This window comes from Trematomus bernacchii, unplaced genomic scaffold (genome assembly GCF_902827165.1).
Source record: "Trematomus bernacchii unplaced genomic scaffold, fTreBer1.1, whole genome shotgun sequence".
NCBI lineage: Eukaryota > Metazoa > Chordata > Actinopteri > Perciformes > Nototheniidae > Trematomus > Trematomus bernacchii.
Window position 1 is genome coordinate 21,261,255 of NW_022988043.1, and position 26,024 is coordinate 21,287,278.

The 26,024-nt window shown below is 40.3% G+C and overlaps 1 protein-coding gene across 1 annotated transcript; it reads right to left on the reverse strand.

Moving 5' to 3' along the window:
* Positions 1 to 508: 508 nt before the first annotated feature.
* On the reverse strand, positions 509 to 24,163 carry LOC117473200 (GRAM domain-containing protein 2B). Its single transcript, XM_034118717.1, has 14 exons — positions 23,973 to 24,163; positions 19,950 to 20,063; positions 19,311 to 19,398; positions 18,868 to 18,937; positions 13,647 to 13,750; positions 12,304 to 12,399; positions 12,097 to 12,168; positions 11,308 to 11,397; positions 10,592 to 10,703; positions 7,736 to 7,882; positions 6,394 to 6,475; positions 5,912 to 6,016; positions 4,628 to 4,709; positions 509 to 1,832 (listed from the first exon to the last, which is right to left on the reverse strand). The coding sequence occupies exons 1-14, from the start codon at positions 24,056 to 24,058 to the stop codon at positions 1,791 to 1,793; spliced, it is 1,290 nt and encodes a 429-aa protein (XP_033974608.1). The 5' UTR covers positions 24,059 to 24,163; the 3' UTR covers positions 509 to 1,790.
* Between the last annotated feature and the right edge of the window lie 1,861 nt (positions 24,164 to 26,024).

Genomic DNA, 26,024 nt, shown 5'->3' on the forward strand with positions numbered 1-26,024 from the left:
TATTGTGACTCAAGACGCTGGTTTATTTAGTAGGCAGCCGTGTAATAAGCGGGATAATGTGCAGCGAGGAGGTCATTCATGAGAAAAGAACACCAACATGGTGATCAGGATCAATACATTATTCCTTACATGGGAGCTTTGAAAAAAATGGAAACCTAGAATGTATTGCTACGTTCATGTTGTTGCGACACAATGGGAAAGCTGACAACATGTAAGCCTACATTGGGTTGGTTTACAGGATTTCAAACACCAATATTGGAGATTTCAGAAAAAGTTTTCAAACTTCTGTTTCCCTGTTGTAATCCTGTCAAATGTTGGTGTTAACATTAGTTTCTCTAAAGGTTTATCCAGAAATGATTGAAAATACAAGCAGGCTGTGGTTAAGTAACTCCTGCATGACCTGCTTTAAATCAATGGAAGAAACTGTTAAATTAGTATATGAAACCCCGGTTGACAACATACATTTAAAGAGAATGTGACGCTTACAAAATAACTACTACAGGAGCAATAAAGAAAATAAAGAGCTTTATTCACCAAAAGAAAATAAATCACATCATTAAATCTGTGTTTAATTTCTATATTTACAGTACATCATAACAGTCATATGTGTAACAGTCTGTTGTGCGGAACTTAGCTAGAGAGTAAATAAATCAAAATGTATCATTGTTGCATGTCAAGTTTTTCGTTCGATGCACACGTACAGTTAAATTACTTATCTTTCACTGTCAGTGGTGAACAAAACAATAACAATTGTGGTGCATTATTGAGTCTATTTTTGGACCATTTTTGTAGCTAGAAGTCTGAAATTAGGTCTTTGGTACACAGAAATGTAAAAAAGATGTCGTGGAATTATGGACTGCGACTCTCACATGGAGCAATAGGAAATCCTACAAAGTGGGTTGAAGTACTTCATCCTGTATCCTCGTTGCAGTATAAATTAACTTTAACATGTTAGCACACATGCTACATTACATAGCTGTTTTTTTGGAACAACATACTCAATTTCAGCATTGTAAAAGTTCTGTTCTTCATTGATTCACAGTCAAATGTACTGAGACAAGATATGACCAAGCTATTGACTTGCCTTTTTTTTCAGTTTATACACAATCCCTGAATCTAAACAAGTGAAGCAAATGCTGAAGTGACCTATACCTGCATCTTTATAATGGCAACCTGGTGGCCTGTCCACAGGTTGCAAAAGAAGCCCAATTGTATAGAAGTCTATGAACAAATAACCCTACTTTTTACTTGATTTAGTACCTTAGTAAACATTTTAAACATGATTGTACAGTCTAAATCGCTGGTTTATATTCTTCTCCAACAAAGCAAGATGTTCATTAAGTTAATTATGGTCCCATTTTGAGTAAAAAGACACATTTGTGATTGACAGGTTGCTACCATGGTGTTGACCGGGTTGGGTTTTGTCCTTGTTTTGTCTTCAACCCTTTCAAAAAGTGCGTTTTTAATTCATCTAAATAATATTGAAATGTTTTGTTGACTTGGCTTGAGTGGGACAAATGTCTCATCTTTCTGCAGTGATGTAGTCGTGCACTCCTGGGCGTGTCAGTACGCTGTGACATGTGGGTGTGGTTACCAGTTAAACACACTCTCCAAATAAAATAAATTAAACAACTGAACTCTTTAACAGTATTTAAAGATGGCTCATGATTTTCAAGCCCTTTTGTGTCATTGCATTAATACATATCGGTTTGGGTCAGTTTATAACATCTAATAAACTACATATTTACAGAACTGTATGCAGCTCAAGCAGTCTACTGGTTTCAGAACATTCAGGCAGCTTCATCCAGCAATCTCTGCAGGTTCTTCTGCACCTGGAAGAACGGACATGTCTGTTATTTTGACTGCATGATACATGATATACTTGTGTTCTATTGCACAAGCATATAAGATCTGATGATAATAGACATTTTTATTGGTCGGTTTCTATAACTCCATATGTACATCTCCACAAACTCCTACAAACTGGCAGTAACAGGAACCAGTAAGCTCTGTAAAGAAAGCAAAAGCACATTCTCAAAGTGTTCTATTCCATTGATGCCATGTTGATAATGAAGTAAATCACTTAAAGGTCCCATGACATGGCCATTTCTACTGATCATAATTCCATTGTTGAGGTCTACTAGAATAGATTTACATTGTTCAATGTTCCAAACTGACATTGGTTTTCTCATACAGCATCTCTGTATATGTGTATTCACTGAATTTCACTCTCTGTCCTAAACGCCTTGTTGGAGCTCCTGCCCCCCCTCCCTGTGAGCCCAGTGCTCTGAGCTGACAGTGTGAGCTGGCTTACTGGTGTGGTTTCCTGCTTGCTGCGAGACAGCGAGACATCACCAATGGACGCGGGAAGGGGGGGGGGGGAGCTGAGGGGGCTGCAGCAGCCCCATCTGCGAGGCTCCACTATCATTCAATCTATGGTTACTTATTCTCTTGCTGATAAGCTAACTTGTGATTTACCTTCCTTGTTATTTGTCTTGACCCACTAAGGATTGTTTCAATTTCTATTAGACGTTATATTTACTTCTCATTGCCCCAAAGTCTCATGCATTTCCTGAACAGCTCTGTGGATTTCGCATCCATCCACCAGATGTCCTCAGAACTCCCTAGCAGCAGTTAACCTGAACCTGTACTTGTGCCTACTCTCTATTCATCTATATCTCTATCTATTCATTTATTCCTTTATTTCTTTTACGCCCCTCATTGATAAGTTTGATTTTGAATGTTGCCTCTAGTAAATTCCATTTCATCCTAACTGCTTGCCTTTTGTGAAATAATGTTAGTTCTCCTCCATCTATAAAGATAAACAACTTTAAATATCTACATTTCTAATCAATCAGGCTCTTGTTTCGTGTTTTGCTGCTGTTTGTTTTTAGGAGACGTGTGTTGGCCTGAAATGTTAATGTGCTCAGACACACACAGTGCAGACTGATGGATGAGGAACGAGCTCTTCTTACAGGTGACGTCCACACTTCTCTATATGAACAGATCAATGACTATAAATGTTTGATTAACGGCAAACAAGCATCCGGTTACACTTTGTCCAGAAGCCTTCCAGTTCTGCTTCTGACACAAAGCGTGTTGGTTTCACATGTTGATGAGCGGAAAACAACTTTTCCACTCTTTCCTTTGTAGTAATTAAAGGGGACCTATCATGCAAAATGCACTTTTGTACGTCTTTTATACATGAATATGTGTCCCCGGTGTTCCAGGGAACTCACCAAGTGTCAGAAAACACAACCCTCTCTATTTTCCTCCATACCCAAATCTCTAAAAAAGGGGCTGCAACGGATCTGATAAAAACTGATCCAGATTTGAACACTTTACAGATGTCAGTAAAGTGGCGCTACGGCTATTGGGCCAACTCTCCACCTATCAGGGGAATGTGGGGTTGGGCCACGGGCGGCCATTGCCGCTCGAAAGCGCTGGAGACGCTGTAGTACATATGCCAGGCCTGTAAGTGGCGCGTAGTCTGCCACAAAAGCAGCGAAGAAGACTTCCCGCCCATAGTTACCATGGTTACCCTTCAGTTTATTCTCCGCTGTGGCTTTTTTTCTCCCTCCCCGAGGCAAGCGTTTGCTCCCGCTGCAAACGCTTGCAGGGAGGGATTGCTCAATGCAATCCCTCCCCGTCGAGGCAAGCACTGTAATTCTCTCCGGTTAGTCCACCAGCAGATGACAAACACCCACCTCTCCGCCTCTTCCAAGGAACGAGGGGACCGTGCGGCAGAGTTTCAGTTTCAGTTACTTTCGCCGGTCAAGATGTCCGTTAAAGTTTAAATCTTCCGGACAAAATTTGAAAAGTGCCGGTCAAAGGTCTTCTTTGTTATTTATTGAGCTTTAAAACAAATGAATAACGACTCTATATAATAAAACACGGAGGACGGAGATCTCTTTTTCTCCCCCTCTTCTGACAGCCCAGCAGCTGATCAGAGCACGGCTCACCTCTCCTGCAGGGGGGCGTGGTCAGCAGAATCAGACCGGTAGACAGCAAACAGCAAATAGAGCGAAATGAGGCATGGCTAAAATGCATGATCTGTTTGGTATTTTGAAAACAGAAACGTATAAATATACCTTATATAGGTATGGCCCTACAATATATCATTTAAATATAGCATGATAGGTCCACTTTAAGTTTATGATTTTAAAGAAGGTACTCATGGGGAAAAGTTAAAGAAAGGATACTTTGGTTGCATCATCTTAAAACAAATCAGCAGGGGTGGTTATTCAGTGCATAAAATATCCTGAACTGACTATTTCGTCTGCTTTTTACATTGTATTTACCTAAAAAAAACAATACTTTTACATAAACTGATGATAAAATATAGAAACTTATGTTAACGCCACCCAAAGTGTCTGGACCCAAAATATAAATTCCAAGATATTTAATTCTTATATAGTCTTCTGAGTTTTTTTTTTAAACTGATCAAAAGGCTTTTTGTTCAAGACAAAGGCCTACTCCCAAAAACATCAAAATTCGCCCTAAGGCAACTGTTGATATTTAGAATTTTAAATTCACACGATAAATACGATTTTTAGGGATTAATAGAATCATTTAATAATCAATTTTAATGTAACCCTATGAGACACAGATAGACAGACCAACTGACCTTCTCCAGCTTCATCAGGTTAATGGACAGCAGTTCAGAAAAAAGCTCCGTGTTCACGTCATTCGCCCCCAGAAATCCATTTCTAGGGGGTAAAAACAAGAATGGTGGATATTAATTCTTAAACATGAATTGAAATGTTTGTGTTTCCATGCCCTATGTTTTATATTGTGGATTAGATAGCTGAAGATAGTAAGCTAGTTATTTCAGTGTCTTAGTAGCCTTGAATCTTGAACATCATTTCTCAGGGTCTGCCCTGACCTCATAACTTTGTCTCTCTATATAATGTAAATAGCGAGACCATTTTAAAGGTTACTTCAATATACTCGCCACATGTCTTCCTTTTGCGGCTTTCCCTGTGTGGAAAGCATCGACGCAGCATCAGAGTGTCACCCATGGCGTTTTAATACCATGAAATATGACACTGACAGCTACAGTCGCTTCACAGAGCATCTTTTTCAAAGTGGATTGATGAAAATAGCCCTTTTAATATCAAAGACGATCATAGTAATGCATAGTGGAGTTAATATCAGTTCACCATGGATTTAAGATGAAAGGACTAGCAACTATGTGTAGCCTAATATTTAGTTTTTTTTAGTTTGTCACGTTTTGTACAGAATTACATTATTTGAGTATAAAAATTATGTACTTTGTTACTTTCCAACACTGTCAGAGTATATAAAATACTCCAGTTGGCAAGACTGCTGTAACGTTTTGCAGCATGGCTTGAACTTGAACTGACTGCAACGGGAGTTCCTAACAGGGGGGGTCTCCGGAGCTGCAGTCCACTCAACCCGCAGGGAATTGTCTCCAATTAGGAAGTGAGGGAGAGGGACCATGAGGAGGGGAGGGGTAGATAGCTAAATCTTTGTGGTCTGATAAGCACAAATTGATCAAATTAAGCGGCTCATATCTTTCTTTTTCCCCAAGTAGACCTGATAATACTAGAGCGTTGTTTAGATGGGGATGACGTTCTCTTTAAACATCCATAACACAGTCGCGCGGAGCAGGGTCGATGTGAAAGTGGTTAAATACATACAGGGTTGGAAAAACAGTAGATGCCTGTGGGAAAGTCTTATCATAGCGTAACAAATTGGTCCCATATTTGCCAACTTAGGGAGACATACATTTACGGGATCTGCAAATACATAGGTTTTGACACTCCATAAGTCTGAACACATTTGAAGGTGAGGTGTTTCAACAAGTAGGAACATGTATACATATATACATTTCTCCAGCTCTTCTAGTTCAGTCTGTAGCTAAAGGTGACATTTTTTATGAACTCACTCCTGGTGGGGGAACTCGGAGAGGGAGCCGAGCGTAGTCATTCTCTGCTCTAATGAGACGACCTTAAAGGCCAGGTAACAGGAAGACAGGAACAGGACACACACTCTGGGAAACACAAACACACACACACACACACACACACACACACACACACACACACACACACACACACACACACACACACACACACACACACACACACACACACACACACACACACACACACACACACACACACACATAGGGATGAGGAGTGAGTTAACGTGTGAGTGAAAATGAATCAGAAAACAAAAACGTACTTATTTTATTTGAATAAAGCAATTCACATATTAACAAATACGTGAATATACAATTGAATAGAAAAAATACATGTATCTTAATTAATAATTTACTGATCAAATGGAAACATGTACCTCATCAATTAATTAAGATGAATGTAAGAATCATGGCAATAGAATGGTTATGACTGGCAGTGGACTCACAGTAACAGGTAGGCCAACAGCAGTGTGTTGAGAGAAACTGGTTTCAGAGTTCTGCTGTCAATCACCAGCTCTGAGCCCGGAACTGAAAGGAAAAATATGTTTGTTACTCTGAAATACATTTTGTTGTTATTTTGGTATGGGTGAAAAACGTAATTGGTTCTTTTATTGATTTGTGAAATACAGTAAGGAGAACAATCGGTTGTAATCGAACAACTTTTTGTCACAAGCGACATTTGAACCTCATTGAAAATGTCCATCCTATACAGTTTTTGTTGCACTCTTTTACTTATCTCCCTTGGGGTGTAGGTTGTCTAACCTCAACATTAACAACAACCGTCCCATAAGGAAGGACAATGTCAACCTTATCATGTTGAAATAGTTAACCATAAGCATAACAATTGTGTGTGATCAGGAAATATTGGACAGTTTGTGGCTACAGTGTGTTGGATAAAACAATATTTAGATCCAATTTGGATTATTTTAGAATGTGTTGAGTGCAGTTGTAGTATTACAGACTTGATAATACTACAGCAGGTTGTACTGATTAGGTGGTGCTGCCAGGGGGGGGGGGATAGCACAACCAGCTAATACAATTGCTGGCCCTTCGTTTGGAGTTGACAATGCATAACATGGGTTTAGATGGTGTTTTAAAATTGAGGAAAGCTTGTTCCCAATTTTCTTCCAATAAAAGCTGTATATTTGTGTTTTTAGGGAAAAGTACAACTACTAATAAGTAATCACATGTATTTATAGACACATAAGGCCTGTTGCGTAACTCAGAAATGAACCTTCCTGTTCTTGGTCTATGCACATCAGTGTCCCAACTCTTTCCATATCTTACCAATTGAAAGAATAAGTAATGCAATGCAATGTGGGAGTGCTGCAGCTTTGACAACTGTTGCGGTGTCACTGTTCTGTTTTGCATGAATTAGTTTAGGTAAAAGTAGTCCATCCAGCGTGATGCGCCTGGCTCACGCAACTTTCAAACTAGGTGATGTGTTGCCCACTTATTGCCTCAATTTGGATTGTTTGGAATAATAGCAGAACATTTATGAGCATGACTCACGCCATGTTGTTTCCTGAAATAGTAACTGCCTCAACTGGCAGCACGTTTTCTCAAGTTTTGACAAGTCAAGCAACCAGTTGACTGGAAAGTGCTCACAAATGAACTGTGAGTCTGTACATCAGATTATTGCTAACATTAACTACCAATGTTAATGTTACATAAATCCAGTTATGGATTTTGGTTTTGGTGTGCCAACCCTAGATGTTTACTGGCGCCAACTGGCCAACCCTATGAAAACTCTTTGTGGACGCCACTGCTGTGGGACAACAATCGTACCAGTGTGGTGTGGAGCATGCTGCGAGTTGTCTGGGATCTGCTTGTTCTGGTGCTGGCTCTTCACTTTGTGCTGATGGTCTGGATGTTCAGGTGGAGCTGCACTGTCTGTGCGCTTCAACACATCCAGAAACGGAGGAACAGGGAACCCTGCAAACATTTGAGAAACACGAAGCAGTGTGAATAGGAAGACTTTTCAATGGAAACCCGTTCATGTCAACATCCCAGGTTTTAGCTGATCTGTTTCCTGTTCTATTTTTTCTTTCCCTGTGTCATGTCTATTTTTACGTCTGTCATGGTAAGTGGAGCACGGCGGACTCAAACGCAGTAGACAGAGACACATCTAACAGAAACAACTTTTTTTAAAAGCCATGGTCTGGACAAGACAAGGCTTCCCGATGTACAACCAACAAGACTCGGACAAAGACTAAACAGAGAGCCAGGGTTGCGGTCAAATTGTCTTGTTTGTTTAGGTTGCTAACAGAATGAAAAGAGTTATAACTTTCAAAGTAGCAGCCATGATAATAGCTGTTGAAAGTCTCTAGTCTACATGATAAGAAATGCATTGTAATACCTCTTTTATTATCTGCTTTAGCATAGGATAAACTGAACCATCCTTGACGAAGGAAACGAGATTATGCTATCCCACAATTATTTGCGGTTGCAACATTTTGTGACTGTCAAACAAAGATAATGCGAGTAGCAAGTGTCCCTGAGTGTACTGTAACTGCAGTCCGATTCTCCTAGGACTGCGGTTGTCAATAAGTCCGGATGAATTCTCCTTCTCATCATTCTTTAACCCTCTGACATTTTGCACTAAAGTTCAAATGTCTAGATTCCTTTGACTATATCTACCATAGTCTAGGATTTATATGAAAGCAGAACAGTTGAGGGGATAAAGTGCAGGTGTTAGGTGGTTTCAGGACAGGAAAAACAACAGAAACAAGCAGGAGAAAACACAAGAAAAAGGAGTACAAACAGATATGACACAGGGAAAGGAAAAGTTAGACCAGGAATAAGATCCACCAAAAACTGGGTTCATGACAGAGTGCGTCCACGAGAAAGACTTTGTTACTGCTGGTAAAATAACTCCACGGCGTAATAAGACACGACGGCCTGGCCTTCTCTTTTCTCTCCTTGTTGTTTAATGGTGAAGCGTGTTCAGGTGTTACATTACATCCCTATATTGTTCATCTCTTCCCTTGAGCGTTTCTCAGGTGTAATGAACTCATATCTAAGCTATCCAGCATTAACTTCTCCACACAAACACTTAAATGGATAGAATCATATTTGTTCAACCGTTCTCAGTATGTCAGAGTACAGAATAATCAATCATCTAACCTCCAGCTGTCCACAGGTGTCCCACAAGGGTCAATTCTGGGTCCATTGTTATTTTCATTGTATATAAACGACTTACCATCGATATGTCCTGACACAAACATCCAAATGTATGCTGATGATACTGTAATTTATGTTCACGGAGGCAGTCTGAAACAAGTGGCTAATGAACTGACAAACAAGATGGTTCATGTAACCGCTTGGTTGGAGCAATGCTGTCTGCAACTAAATGTCAGTAAAACTGTATGTATGTTCTTCACCAAAACCAAGTCCTCCTGCGTTGAGCCAGATGTGTTTGTGTCCGGGGAGAGGCTACAGGTGGTCTCACAGTACAAATACCTGGGGGTCTTAATTGATTCAAGACTCCATTTTAAGGCTCAGGTGAAAAAGGTTTGCAACAGGGTCAAATTCAGTCTGTCAAATTTGAGGTTTCCAGAGACTGCATGTCAACAGAGGGGGCTCTGATGTACATGCACTCTATGGTTCTATCTCACATCACATACTGCTTAACAACTTGCTCACATGCCGGTATAACCACTCTTAAACCCCTGGAATCATTATACAAACAAACACTTAAAATAGTAGATAAGAAATCAGTTCATTCTCATCATTGCCCAATACTCACAAAATACAACTTGTTGAGCTGGGAAAATGTAATGAGATACGCAAATGCTTGCCTCAAAATAATACACGGCCTTACCTCACCTCCGCTCAGACATTTTATCACCATACGCACACCTGTAACTAGGTCAACAAGAGCTGCAACAAGAGGAGATTGCGTTGTTCCATTAAGGAAGAGTTCATTCAGCCAATCTTCTTTTTCTTTTAAAGCTGCACAACAGTGGAACTCAATCTCAGTAACGATTAGAGAACAAAACACCTGCAGTTTATTCAAATCTAACTTAGAAACATGGTTAGTGGAAAATCAGCTCTGTCAACACTGACACAATCTGCACTTTACAACGCTCTGTTTGTACATGTGCCTTGACCTGTTGCTATCTGTCTGCTTTGTGAATATGTATTTTTGTTTTGTTTTTATGTTTTTATGTTTTTATATATGCTTTTATCATAATATAAGCATCTATGTTGAATGTTGTTTTACTGATTGTATTTACCTGTCATTTGAAGTGACATTTTTTTTAGGATGACTTTCAACATCTGTCCAGGGACTGCAGATGAAAAATAGCCTGTTGGCTTAACGCATTTACAGGAATGTTAATCTGTCCCTGTCAAATAAATACAAATTAAATTAAATTAACAATCCGCGATGCCTACTGCAGCGATGAATGAAATAAAGAGGAGAGGAGGAAGTAAACAGTCCCTTCACAGAGGGATGCATTGAATCCCCACTGTATAGTTGTCATGTGAATGCAACCAGCTGAAATTCTAATGTATGACGTGTGTTTGCTAATTTAGTAAAGAGTTGGACTTTTAGTAGTAACAATATTGGATCTTTGAAAGTATGAGCTTATAATTTGTAGCTTTCTGCTGCACTGCTGCTGATTGGTCGGTTGGTGATACCTGCTTTCTTGTCGTAGTTGGGGGTCTGAGAGTCGGAGCTGCTGCTCTCCTCCATCTCCTGCCTCCTCTGTCTCACTGCTACGTCCAGATCACAGAACTCACCTGGAAAACTCTGCAGAAAACCACAGAAACACGGAAAATAAGTTGGTTAGTAGGAAAGTCACTTATTGAGAATCAGAAATCAAAATTACAGTACTCATGTTTGTCAGCAGAAAGAAAATGATGGATGTCAAATAGCAGAAGAAGAGAGGAAAAAACACACAAGACAAACACACTTGGATACCTTTTAGTCGGTTAAGCCACCCCAGAAAGATTTGGGATATTAATAGTGTCTCAAACTTTCCTGCCGTTCTCTCTCTGTATTTTAAGATACAATTCTCCATATATCATGGGTTATGTTAGCATTTTACACCTAAATCACTTTTGAGTCTTCACCTAATGTAAGTTGAATGAAATGGAGTCAAACAAATGAAAATAACATATGTATTGGTTGAACTACCACCTGGTATTATTTTCACCTTTGAATCAAAACATATATATTCCACAACTTCCTCCTTCATGTATTCATTCTCAGATTCACTGGGAAGAACATCGTAACGTAAAGGCACATTTACAGTATACATCATACATGTACAGTATATGTTGCCCGTTCAATAGAGTGCAACTAGATTTCTCATGTGGCTACTGCTGCTCTGGTGGGCTTGTGTCTGACCTACCAGAGGGAAGCGAGGCGACCGAGGTGACCTCTGACCTCTGAAGCTATTCTCAGCTGAGCAGGAGACGGGGCTGCTGCATGGACTCTTCTCCTGTACACAATTATTTTACAGTATTTATGTAATACACATGGTTTTAGGTTGATATCCAAATACATGAAGTGGTATTCCGTCTTTGATACTGACATAGAAAAAATAACACAAGGTGTAGGCTACTAGAACTACAATCAGCAATCTTTGTACTTGTTTTCAAACTGTAGTCCCAAAAATATGAAATGAAATGAATTTAACATTATGGGATACATTTCAGTTTTCAGGGAGTTAAAACCTCTGTCAATCTAAGTCAACCTGACTGTATTCCTCAATATTTTTAAATCGGCTGAGTGGTTCGTAACCAGCTGGAACTCTGTAAAAATATATATTTTTAAAACAAATACAAAACATTATCTTTAAAGACACAGAGACAAGCTGATTTGATTCTAATTGCAGGTATATTGGTATACTAAGTAATCACATGTATTTATAGACACATAAGGCCTGTTGCGTAACTCAGAAATGAACCTTCCTGTTCTTGGTCTATGCACATCAGTGTCCCAACTCTTTCCATATCTTACCAGTTGAAAGAATAAGTAATGCAATGCAATGTGGGAGTGATCTGATGTAAAATGTAACTTGTTTTATTTCAAAATCAATTAAACCTTGTTAAAAGTAATTTAATAGTATGTTATGCATGGCAACAAGTGACTAATGAGAAAGATACAGTCTAGCAGCATATGGGAATAAATGTCCTACCTCCAGATGATAACAAATGGACATCAAGAACTTGTAGGTGTTGTCTCTGGACAGGAAGGACACGAAGACGTACTGAAACAAAAAACAAAGTTTTAATGTGGAACAGATATATGAAGATTACATTGTTGTCATTCTAGATTTTAAAGGAATGGTTTCTGTGTGAGCAATAAAATGTCGCTGAGATTAAAGTTTGAGTTTCCTGCTCACCCTGTCGTTGGCGGTGCCGATCACCAGCGCGTTTGGCAGCAGGATGGCCGTCTTGGTCTTCTTGAAGCACGAGACGGACATCACTGGGATGGCGATCTGAAACAGACAAAAACAACATAATGTCCAAGATATCCCAAAAACAGACGTATCTGGGACTCAAAGAGGATTCCAGTAAATGTTGCGCCTCAGTAACTTCTTCTTTCTCATGTTTACTTATGGGTGGATTTTCAGGCAATGCAAAAGGGCCCAACCACCTAGACTACACAGGAGCAAGACACACAGACTTTATAGTGATTTAGCCTCTGTGGCAGCGGGGTGTGGTTAGGGCGCCGGCTGCTGGAGTGATGGGAGTGGCTCGGCCAGAGACCAGACAGCTGACCAGAATCAGGTAATCAGTCACTGAATAAAAGCATATGGTAACCTGGTTCTGGTCTCTCTTGCAGTAGGCTGGGTCCTGAGAGGAAGGACTGACTCGCACACCTCCAGAAATAGAGGATAAAGAGGAGGACTGGCTTCTGTGTTTTTTCTGTTGTTTGCCTAGTGCCTGCCTTTTGGGGAATACAACTGTTTTGTTTTGATCCCATCCCTCTCCTTCTGTCGTTTTTAAACCGAGTGTGAGCTCGAAACGCTCACAGCCTCCTTTTGTTGTTTTATGTCTTTTATATCTTAATGGTCACTTTCTATCTCTTTGTTGTTGTTTTATATCTCTTTGTTGTCATTTTGTGTCTTTTTATTGTTGTTTTATGTCTCCCTGCAGTCACTTTGTGCCTTTGTAATTGTTTTCCTCGATAGTCATTACCGGGTCTCTTTCTACCTGTTTTATGTCTAGTTGTTTTTTTTCCAGGTCCATCCGTTGATTTTGTCTATCTTTGTAGTTTGTAGTTGTTTTTCTGTCCCTGTCATTTTGTGTCTGTTTCCACCTGTTTTATGTCTAGTTGTGTATTTCTAAGCCGTTTGTGGTCATTTTATGTATTTTTGTAGTTGTTTATATTAATGATGTGCTTCTTTAATTGTTTGTTTTCTTTGTTGAGTCATTCTGTGTCTTTTGTAGTAATTATGATTCTATTTGTGTTTCCTGAGGCTTCCCCAGGTGAATATAAATAATTGATCAATTCAAACCTGCTACAGTTGGCACCTCACTATTCACTTCAAATAACTTCAACTTTATTATTCATTATTAAATAAGCATAGCACAGATCATCTGTAACACTGTCAAATATCTGTTTGGGATGCTGAAGTGGAAACAAGAGACGCAATTGTGAAAGACCTCTGGGATGGAAATACTCAGAACAGGACATGAAGGAAAAAGTACTTTGCAGGAACAGTAGGGTAGTTCTCGGTACCTTTGTGTCTTTGCCAAACAGCTTAGAGTGAAAGCAGATCCAATGGTCAGAGACAAACATCCGTCCCTGGTAGAGGATGTCTTTCTGCAGAGCACATGTGTAACCTGAAAAACAGGTAAACAGCATCAGCATACTGAGGGGAACGCTACGTTTTTAGTTCCTGTAATTTCTGTAAAAACAATATGAGGAAAAAGAAGTCGATGCATTAACCGTTACTTGATTACAATAGATACTGATCTGGATGTTAGTTCTGTATATCTGTTATGAGCATTTAAGAGTTTTTACATTTTTGAAAACAATATTGTACATTCAAATAGTTTTTGGTAACTGTATTATTCCTTTTGTCCGTACTGGCCTGACAAGAGATCACCTTACAAAAAAAATACCAGTAATCACTCAGTGACAGAATACACAATCAAGTTCAGTTGAAATCAGGTTGCCTACAAACAGGAAAGCGCATATGGCATACAAATCTCTTTTTGTGCTTCATCAGCGTTTCCTTGCAAAGGGACAGTAACACAAAGTGTGTACTTTAGTACCAAAACGACATTCTCTTTGGGAAGATATCCACGTCATTTGTTGCAGCATTATATTAACTTCAGCCTGATGTATTATTGAATTTCTCAAAGGACGAGCACTGGAGATTTTGTCCTATATCACACTAAAATAACTTGTGTCTCTTTGTGGCCAGTATTGATAGGATGAACAATTACAAATGCCAACGTGTTATTCAGTGTACATATACCTAGCTCAATGTTGTTAAAGAAGGCCTTTAAAATGCAAACCAATGCTTCGAAAGGACAGTGAGAAGGACGTGGCGAAATCTGGTATTGCAGGTTGCAGTAAGAAATGCTGTGGTATCTTTCCTTCACCACGCTGAGGCCATCCTAGCATTACACTACTTTAAAAGCCAATCAAGTCATGCTCATGTTGATTGTTCTGCCCTCCAGGCCGTTTATCTTGTGTTTTGTGTTGTTTAGCACCCCCTATGTTTAAACGTGGTACTGCACCGTAGACCAGTATTTAAAAGTCTATCAGGCCACATGTTCAGTTTTATGTGAGAGCCCAGCAGAGCCACATGGTGTTCACTATCCAGTGCAATCCTTTGATTTGGCTCATCGTACACATTGCTTGTGAGTAATTATTTGTTGTTTAAAACTATATCTTCTAGTTTTAAAGCTTATTTGAGTTGTTTGGATGTTTTAGCATGTCATCCGTTCTGTGTAACTAATTCAATGTATATGTCTGTTTTACTTTAGTTTTACTCCTTTGCTGTAACGGCATGTCCATTGAGTCCATGGTAAAGCTGGAGCTTAACGCTATATCCTGACTCTCGTATCCATTATTTGGGAGTTTGGCTGGCTGCCTACTTTTGATTAGAAACATCATCAGGAGGACAGTACAGTAAAAAAGCAAGTAATCAGATGGTACAGCATCTACGATTGCAACGGATTAAATCACACCACGTAAAAACTGCGTCATGTCAGCTAAAGAGAGTGATAAGAGGTCTGACGTCACGAGCAGCGCCCGCACATCTTCAACCTCAGCCAGTGCAGCAACAAAGGCCTGTGCTAAAGCAGAGGCAGCACGTCATTCGCAGACAGGGACGCTAAGCTGAAACTAGAGCTAGCTGAGAGAGGCCCAGACGGGTCTGGAAAAGGCGAGGCTGGAGGTTCAATTGGAATCTTTGGCTCTCCAGAGAGAGGCAGCTGCTGCCAATGCTCAGGCAGACGTATTGGAAGCAGCGGAAGAGCAGCATAAACTACCTCGCAGCAAAAGCAGTCAAATCTCCTTCAAAAGAGAGATGGAAGACCGCACAGGTGCATACGTACAACAACAGAATGAGCTACATATGACCCCATCTCACAAAGTTCCTGAACATCTCCCCATACAACGTGATGACAGCCTAGTTACATGGGGGACCGCATGAAGGGTTTCAAATCAAACCTTCTGCCCAGCAGGCCGTCAAATCTGAGCATTCCATGCCTTTCGACCCTACAGCCTCCAAACCATTTTCAGAATTCTGCCATCAGAATGAAGACCCTCCATATACAAAGCCACATATGCAAAATACGAACCCTTCAGCTCAACCCTATTTTCCTCAATATTACACTAAGTCAGCTGCCCCAGCAAAAAACCCTGATGTAACAGACTTTGTAAAGTACTTAGTACGTCGGGAGCTGGTGACCACAGGTCTCAACCAGTTCGATGACCAACCTGTAAGCTTTAGGGCATGGCAGTCTTCCTTCCTCAACGCTATCAGAGGCCTCAACCTTTCAGCCAGTGAGGAATTAGATCTTCTGACAAAATGGCTAGGGAAAGAATCGTCCCACCACGTCAAGAGAATCCGTCAAGTGCATGTTAACAATCCTGAGGCGGCACTGAGAAAAGCATGGGACAGATTAATGGAGTGTTATGCTGCACCAGAAGTAATTGAAAATGCTCTTTTCAAGAAATTGGACATGTTTCCTAAGATCTCCAGCAAAGACTATATAAAACTCAGAGAGCTTGGAGACCTTCTCATGGAGTTTCAGTCAGCAAAGGAGGATGGATATCTGCCTGGATTGGCCTTCCTGGACACTGCTCGCGGGATTGGTCCCATTGTAGAGAAACTTCCATATGCACTACAGGAGAAATGGATTTCCAAAGGCTCCAAGTTCAAGGAGGAACATCACTGCCTCTTTCCCCCGTTCTCCTTCTTTGTTGACGTTATCTGCCACGAAGCACGCACCAGGAACGACCCAAGCTTCGCTCTCTTCAGCAATAGCAACCCTCCTGCAAAAGATAAACCAGTTTATCAACCAGGGAAACTTCCAGTAACAGTCCACAAGACAGACATTTCCATCGACGTTGAACATGACAAAAACAACACTCCAGAGCAAGATGAGGATCCAGCAAAGAGCTGTCCTATCCATCACAAACCACATCCATTAAGGAAGTGCCGTGGATTCAGAGCAAAAACACTAGATGAAAGGAAAAGTTTTCTCCGTGAAAACAGGATTTGCTACAGGTGTTGTGCATCGACATTCCACATGGCCAGAGATTGTAAAGTTGCTTGGAAATGCACCGAGTGTGAAAGTGATCGGCATATCGCGGCCATGCATCCAGGTCCAGCACATCAGGCATCTATAGCTCCAACCCTAGCACCAGAGCAAAGCGAGGAGGGAAAAGAGCTTATGTGTGACCCTGCACCTTCTGTCACCTCAAAGTGCACAGCTATTTGTGGAGAAGGACAGCCTGCTATGTCCTGCTCTAAAATATGTCTGGTTTGTGTGTTTCCCCAAGGGCAACGAGACAAAGCAATAAACACTTACGCCATGCTAGACGACCAGAGCAACCGCTCTTTAGCAAGGCCAAAATTCTTTGAGCTGTTTAATGTCAAGAGTCACTCAACTCGATACTCACTAAGAACATGCACTGGAGTCATCGACATGTCTGGCAGATGTCAAGGAGGACTTACCCTCACCTTACCACCACTGATTGAGTGCAATCAAATTCCAACCAATAGGTCAGAGATACCAACCCCTAAAGCAGCTCTCTTCTACCCCCATCTGAAAGCCGTGGCAGGTCACATCCCGGAGTTGGATCCGGACGCCCAAATTCTCCTCTTGTTAGGGAGAGACATTATAAGAGTGCATAAAGTGAGAGAGCAGGTCAACGGACCTCACAGTGCACCCCTCGCTCAGCGGCTGGATTTGGGCTGGGTTGTGGTTGGGGAAGTGTGCCTCGGTAATGCCCACAAACCAAGCATCAACACCTCAAGGACGACCTTCCTACTTGACATCCTGCGACAGCTTCATAGACCTGAAGGAGAGAGTGTGCTACGGCGGGGAGCGACGAGATAGCCTCATCAGCACACTCAAAGCCAACATGGATAAAGTAACGGAGCATAACATGGGTCAACGCGTGTTCGAAACAACCGAAAACGACAACAAGCTCGCCTTATCCATCCAGGATGCTGCCTTTTTAAAGATCATGGACTCAGAGGTATACAGGGATGAGAAGAACAACTGGGTTGCTCCACTGCCGTTCAAGGTGCCACGTAGACGGCTCCCAAACAACCGCAGGCAAGCGCTCAATCGTCTTAACTCACTGATTCAAACCCTCAACAAGAAACCTGTGATGAAAGAACAGTTCATTGCCTTCATGGGAAAGGTTTTTTAGGATGACCACGCAGAACCAGCACCCCCTCTCATGGAAAATGAGGAGTGTTGGTACTTGCCAACCTTTGGCGTCTACCACCCTCAAAAATCCAACCAAATAAGGGTGGTGTTTGATTCCAGCGCACAGGAAGATGGCGTCTCCATCAACAATGTCCTGTTGACTGGCCCTGACCTCAATAATAGCCTATTGGGAGTCCTGATCCGATTTCGAAAGGAGTCAGTGGCAATAATGGCTGATATCCAAAAAATGTTCTATTGCTTTCTCGTCAGACAAGACCACCGCAACTTTTTGAAGTTCTTATGGTTCAGGAACAATGATCCAACGAAGGACATCGTCGAGTACCGGATGAAAGTTCATGTTTTTGGCAACAGTCCCTCGCCCAGCAGAGCCACATGGTGTTCACTATCCAGTGCAATCCTTTGATTTGGCTCATCGTACGCATTGCTTGTGAGTATTTATTTGTTGTTTAAAACTATATCTTCTAGTTGTAAAGCTTATTTGAGTTGTTTGGATGTTTTAGCATGTCATCCGTTCTGTGTAACTAATTCAATGTATATTTTAGTTTTACTCCTTTGCTGTAACGGCATGTCCATTGAGTCCATAGTAAAGCTGGAGCTTAACGCTATCCTGACTCTCGTGTCCATTATTTGGGAGTTTGGCTGGCTGCCTACTTTTGATTAGAAACATCATCAGGAGGACAGTACATTGATGATACCAGAGTTTTATAAGCATGTCTGAAAAATCCAATGGGGAAATCCCATTGCTTTTTGTCCAGGGAGCCCGTGCGATGCTAACTTCCAGGGTGGACTATATACATCATCACTGCACTTCTCTATTTTAGGCTAATGAAAAGAAAATTCTTAGTTTCAACTAATTATACTATAATGAAAACATAGTCATGAATGAAAACATAGTTATGAATATTTTTCTTTTAATAGAAACCACTAAATACTACTCATCATCACCTAATTAATAAAAAGCTAAGAGGTATCAGACTATCTAATCTCTCATCCAGTATTTAAGGTGGAGCGGAAAGTTGTGATCATTAATGACTTACTCTGTCTGAGCAGTTCCTCTTTGCTGATCTCCTTAAATATTTTATGGTACTGGCAATTGCTTTTCGAAAGCTGAAACACAACACACACACGCACACACACATTATGCATAATGCAGAGTGAAGCTTGAACATTGGAAAGCTGCACAATGTGAATATTGATTATATTTCAAAAGCTGCAATAAAGTAGATTTAGTTTGATATTTTGATTGATAATTTAAAAACACATTGAGAATAATTTTAAGAATAAACATAATATATGATTTAAAGTGATATTAATATCACTTTAAATAAGGTATGGTTGACAAAGATTCTGTTAAATTACAATAATAAATCCCACAGTAAGCAAAACAGCTAATCAGAAATGGTAGCTGACGTCCCCCAGCTGGATAAGATTGTTGCCGTGCTGTAATGTTCACAGCTGTTATAAAACACGGAGCGCTCACCTGGCTGTATTGAGACTTCTTCCTCTCGATCTTTGGGTCTGATTCTGTCTGGACCTGAGTCAGCAGAGAGTGGTCGAAGGTCTTTGATCTGACAGATCAGCACAGAAGGAGGAATTACATTGCATAATATTATATTACATTATATTGCACCTTACATGACTGTCCTTTTGTCTGAGGCCCTTTGTACTCTAATGCACTTATGACAGTATTTATAACAGGTCACCAAGGGAAATTACATAAAAATATCATATAAAATATCTTTATTCCATAACGCTCATTACATTTTCCAAGCTGCACGACCTGTGCAACACATTATATATTATATTTTATTATATTTTTTTAGATAGTATTCCTTAACCGTTTTCTACCCTCAGCACTATTTTATGTTCATATCTTAAATTCAAAATGTATATTATGTTGAAAAAATACATATTTGTAAGAGCATTTTAGAGGGGAAACGAGAACAAACTATTTCACTTCAAACGGCTCCTCTGTTGGATTTGTTGGGCAAATAAAAAGAAAGAAAGAATAAATGCCGGTCTAAACTGGAAATATTGAGCAGCCACGTGCAATTTTCTTTTTGACTTACTACAGTAACAGCTCCAGACTCAGGTTAGTTTTCCACTAAATGTGCTTCACCTGACTAATGCGTGTTTCCTCCTGCCTGACAGCTCCTGTTGCTCCGGGTCCACGGCCTGCAGAGGGTCGCCCACCATCTTCTCAAATCTCTGCCGCTCGTTTTCTACATCTGAACTACACACAGCAAGAAAACAACATTCAGACATCACGACAAAATGACCAGAGACACTTCATATAGCAGCATCAGGCAGGTGCTGTACATGGAAGATTAGAGAGGAATGAATACTGTACTCGGCAACAATGGTTTAATATGAATTCCCTTTAACTTCACTTCATCAGAATCAGAGTACTTTATTTATGCCAGGGTAAATGGGTTTCAGGATTGTTACCCTTAATTAAGAATTATCTAAATAAAACAGAAACAAATATTTTAAAGTGAGAAAATTAAACAAAGATATTTATATTAACATGAGAAGTTGAAATCAAATGTCCAATAAAAGATAAATTTTTTTTTTTTAAATGTATAATATATATAATGATCACGAGAAGTTAAAGGTAGGGTAGGTAAGTTTGAGAACCGGCTCGAGATCGCTAGAATTTGAAAATACACAACCGGAGAAAATCTGCCACTTCCTTATAGAGCCCCTCCTCCAACACACACCAACGCGCACATGACCAATGAGGGCACGAGATAAGTGTGTGCACAGATGGAAGGCTGACAGGCAGGTCGGCCATCCAGTTATTTTAGCCAGGCCAGCTAAAATGATTGGTCGTGCTTTTTACAGTACTACGGCTTCCACAGATGATATTTTTTTATGGATTTTTTGTCAAAGCACTTAAGATATTCATTGCTATCGGGATGTTAAGAGCATTCCATGGAATATAACAAAAAGTGTATCTCGAGCCGGTTTCTCAAACTTACCTACCCTACCTTTAAAGTAAGAATGTACAATAAAAAATAAATTAATAATAATTTATATAACATAAAAAGCGTATGTAAAATGCCTATTAAAACAAAAATAAAAATATGAAGTTAAAGGAAGAATGTGCAAATTGTTTATGTAGGAGCCATTTTATGGGTGTTGTTGGTGTCTCAGTTTACTTTATTTATATTTATAGTGCAATACTATTTTGAACACTTGGTGGCAGGGTTTAGCTGCACCGGGTGTATAAAAGGGGTCACAGGTGACAGGAAAGGACGAGGACACAGGAGGAAGAGCACCCCGATTCCACCAACCTGGCAGATGCTCATACCACAACTATTGACTGTAATTAAACCTTGTTATGTAAACGCTAAATAAAACATCATTCTAAACTGCAGCAAAAGACCGGAAAGTAATCTGTTTGTGTCTGCGTCTGGATCACTCAACCCTCCTGTGAAGTAATGGCAATAAAAGAATAGGACATTGGAACAGTTAAAATTGCCATTACAGTTTAAAATGGTTGAGAGCAAAGTTGTAGTGCCAGTTTATTGACATATTAGACACACTCTAATTCTAAAGGACTCCGTTGAATGTAAACTGAACAGCCAAGTTTGACATTATGGTATTTCAGTTTTGTTTCTGATATTTAAATTCAAAACACTTTTATAGAAATATCTGTGTGAGAGATCAACTGCACCTCACACTGCATATAAATAACTTCACACACACACATGAGCAACTGTTAAGTATTATAGATATAAAGGGCTTGATTAGGGTCTGAGTGACACTGATCTTTTGAGCCTGATGCTAAAGCAGATATTATAAGGACAACCCACAATAATTCACATTTCTGTAAATGTGCCAGTTTGCTCATTTTCAGCGACAAAAGCAGAAATAAAACAGTCTCAAGCTAGGGCAAAGGAAACAGCCAAACATTAGAACCACCATAATAGAGCCACAATATCCAATAATCAGTTTATGAAGTGCAAGAAACATGAAGCAACAATAGAGAGACAAGCAAAACTGACAAAAACCATTGAACTATCTATAGTGGCCCTTGCAAACGCGCTACAACGGCCCAAAAAAAATGACATTCGGAGAAACTTGCTGCACTTTCAAAAACATTGCAAATTGTAAACATTCACTAACTTCACAAAACATGCACAGCGTTTACCAGAAGCACTGTATAAACGAAACACTGCTAAAAGGGATGCACACAGCTGGGACCGGAGCGCTTATTGACTTTGGGGAATATAAGGTTGGCCAGCTGAAACCTAAAATGTAGGTTTTATTGGCTTATTTTGACAATGTGATCGCATGATTCCTTCTGATATTATTGCAGATCGGCTGTAAGCTAGCTAGCTAATGAAGCTAACCTAGTCATTTCAAACATACTGACAAAACACTGACAATTATGCAACAGGCTAACTCTGCCAACCAGTGGCCTAACAAGGTTGTGATTGGCCCCGGTGCAAATATTGTTTTGCGCCCCCCCCCCCCATCGCCCCAAACATAAGCACACGCTGATGCGCTCACACACACACGGACACACACAACCACTCAGAAGCGCCACATGTAGGCTATCAACAACAGCCTGCCCTGGCCTCGGACCACCACAGCCTGACAACGGCACAGCAAACTAATCACACAACCACTTTACAGAATTTCGAGGACGATGTATGACCAAAAAAAAAAAACTGTCTAATTTAGCCGTTACATCTCCTTGTTCTCTCTTGTCCTTTCTCTTTTGAGCGCCGCTCTTGTGCTTTGGTTTGCTGTACATTATAAATGCAAGCTATTCAATTTTTTATAATGCTGCCGAACTTGCTGCTGCTAGCTACAGTACCTATAACCTTTGAGGTTGATTAAACGGTTCGCTCGTCACGCAAGGTATCACATGACATGAAAGGGAGCAAGGTCATTGGACAGACAAATTACAAATTAATTAAGGTTGCTTGGTTACTTTGAAGACTGCGTGAACCGGTCAATGCCATTGGGGCCCCCCCCCCAAAAAAAGATATATATTAAAAAATAAATATATGGGCCCCTGGCCGGCTCTGGGCCCCGGTGCGTTGCACCGGCTGCACCGTCAATAGTTACGCCACTGCTGCCAACAGTGACAGTGGGCCAACTTTATAATCCCCGAACATCAACAAGCACTCTGGTCCCAGCTGTGTGCATCACTTTTCGGTTGTGTTGCATTATTTATTTACAGCATTTAGTTTATGCAGTATTTTTAGTAAATCTGTGAAGTTGGTAAAGATGTTTCTTCATTTGCATGTGTTTTGGCACATTTGTGTTTTTATATTTATATCCGTTTTGAAAGAACAGCGTGTTTCTCCTAATGACAATTTATTGAGCCGTTGTTGCGCGTTTTAACATTTCCACCACCGTAGAGAACAGCAATAAGCACGAAGAAAGAAAAAAAGATGACTATCATAATGTTGAACTCCATAAATAGTAAACTCATGCACCTGAACCCATAAACCATGCCTTTCAGAGATGTAAGACTATAAGATGATTTAAAAGAATGCTGACAATAATTCATTAACTGTTTTATTCATTAATTCTAAAGAATGTGTTGATTGTAATAGTTAACTAAATCAACCTCTAATGAACAAACTATTTAATGGAGAGTCTGTATCTTAATGACCTAAAACATATCTGGACTTTGACGTGACTGGTTTCTGTTACTTATCAGACTGCAAACAGTGATACAGATGTATATTATATTTCATGAGGTAATGTATTGGCCTGTATAGTGGATATTCTATCATGCTGTGCAGTTGCAACTATCTGTTTTCATTATTGAAAAAAATAACTAAGTTGGTTCGACACCGGCCGTGGAACTATGAGGCAATGTCCCCCCCCCTTTCAACACTATCAATCAATGAAGGCACTCTCTGGCACAAACAAATACAAATAAAGCCCACAATTCACTAATAACCCATTAACAGTGATATCATTATATAAAAGTAGCAGATTTACTAATCTACAACCAACAAATATATGATTTTGTTTCCTGTTTAGCAACCATTGGCTGACTTTAGTTTCTCATAGAGGTATACTGCTAACTAGCCCTAATGCCAGCAGGCAAACACTACTACTCATATTACAATTGTTTATTCCTACAAGGAACTTACACAAGTCACAAACTTACTGATAATCTCGGTCCTCGGTCTTTGCATTTCTTCTGTTATACTTCCTGGCGTCTTCCTGCAGCTTCACACACTGTTCTGATATCATGCCCAACAGTTTTTTAGCCAACCAAACACCTGTCTGTCCTGCAGGACGTCCTGTCTGTCTGTCTGTCTGTCTGTCTGTCTGTCTGTCTGTCTGTCTGTCTGTCTGTCTGTCTGTCTGTCTGTCTGTCTGTCTGTCTGTCTGTCTGTCTGTCTGTCTGTCTGTGAACTGACCCTGCAGCCTGATCCTCTGCTCCCTCACCTGCATGTGGGAGTGTCTGCTGAGCCCCCTAGTCTCATATGTCACAGCCAATCAGAGGGCAGTACAGTGTGTGTGTGTTTGTGTGTGTGTGTGTGTGAGCCTTCAAACCTTTGATCAGTGACATTTTACCCAGCTTTTTTGGAGAATTAAGGTTTATTAAGGTATTTTCTCTACATTGATAAGACTTTACTTATACATTTCATTATTTTATTTTATATTCAGCTAAAATCTTGGCAGATGCATAAGTTGAGATATTTGGTGTCACCGTGGGAACACAGTGATTTCCCATGCGTCTCTCTCTGTTTTAGATTACACAGGAACAAACTTTCTTCCCTTTTTTACTATTTTTTACATTTCATGGCTGCACAAATAGGAAGAAATGTGGATGTAACCTTTTATAATTGACTAAATGCTGAGTTTATAGAGAAATGCAGGACAGTAGTGACAAGTAGATAAAACACCTGTTGCATCACCTTACAATGACTGCCGTGTTGTGAATAATGTTTTCTTTACATAGAGTGTGTAACTCTAGGCTTGTGTAACAGGGAGAGAGTCACCAGACTCTTGCTAACTTCAGATATGATATTTTTGGAGATATACTGTCTAGGACTTACTTTTGTTTGTTGGTCATTTCTGGTAAATTCAAACTAAATTGAGTGTCAGTGGTCTAAAGAGACACAATATTTATTTTTTCATTTTTTATTTTTTACAAAGAGCTGGTTTACAAGACGGGGCTTCACAACTGTTGATGTCTATTTAACTTTGGTCAAATTAACAAACATCTGTTGAAAAGCAGTGACCCTGGGGGCCCTTGGTAGGTTTTGACCAGTTGGTAATCCAATTTTGGGACACATTCCCTTTCTTGCTATGCACAACAACATTTTGTTAATCATTTGTTAATATTTATCCAGGCATGATTCCTTAACTCATGACCATTTCTAATGCTTTCAGCAAAACGTCTTGATTAAAAGGACCAAAGAAATAGCTACACGTCATCAATTATCTCCTGTGTGTGAGCCATGTATGATCTCCTTATTCACTCAGGAGCTACAAATATACTTAAAAACATCAACATAATGTGTTTGTGTGAGTGTGTGTATGTGTGCATACTGACATCAACTGAGGGTCACTGAGCCACAACGACAGTACACAAACATGTTTGACATTAAGCTGGCTACACACCAACCCGATTTTGGGAGTCAGAGGCCGTCAGAGGCAGTCGGGCATTCGCGGCGCCCTACTCAGGTTGGTGTGTCCCGCACCGTCGTCTCTTTACGGCACCTTTTCACACCTCCCGCGGGAGGTCAGAGAAAGTCGGCCCAAGCAATCACTCTGATTGGCTGTTCACACTACCGCTGCCTGCTGGTAAGGACAGTTATTGCCACTCGTCGACTGAAGTATTTGCGGTGTGTTCGTAGGCGGGCGGCGTAGCGGGCGGCGTAGCGGGCGGCGTAGCCGACGCAGGCGACGAAGCTGACGTAAAAGTCGGGACGCCTTCGGTATGCGTTCTTTGGTCTCAGGTGGGTGTGTAGCGGCCTTTAAGTTTATCTATCAGTGTTTGCATGTCTCCCTGTCATTTTAAGATATACAGATAAACAAATTACAATAATAAAAAAATTATTACGCACACATGATCTTATGCATGGATGAAAAATACACAACTAATATTGTATACTTGAGAACCCTCTTTAACAGAATACATTTCCCGGCCTGAACAATAACTAAAGCCTAGCTTAGAATCGTCTGGAGGCCAATTATTACAGTGGCC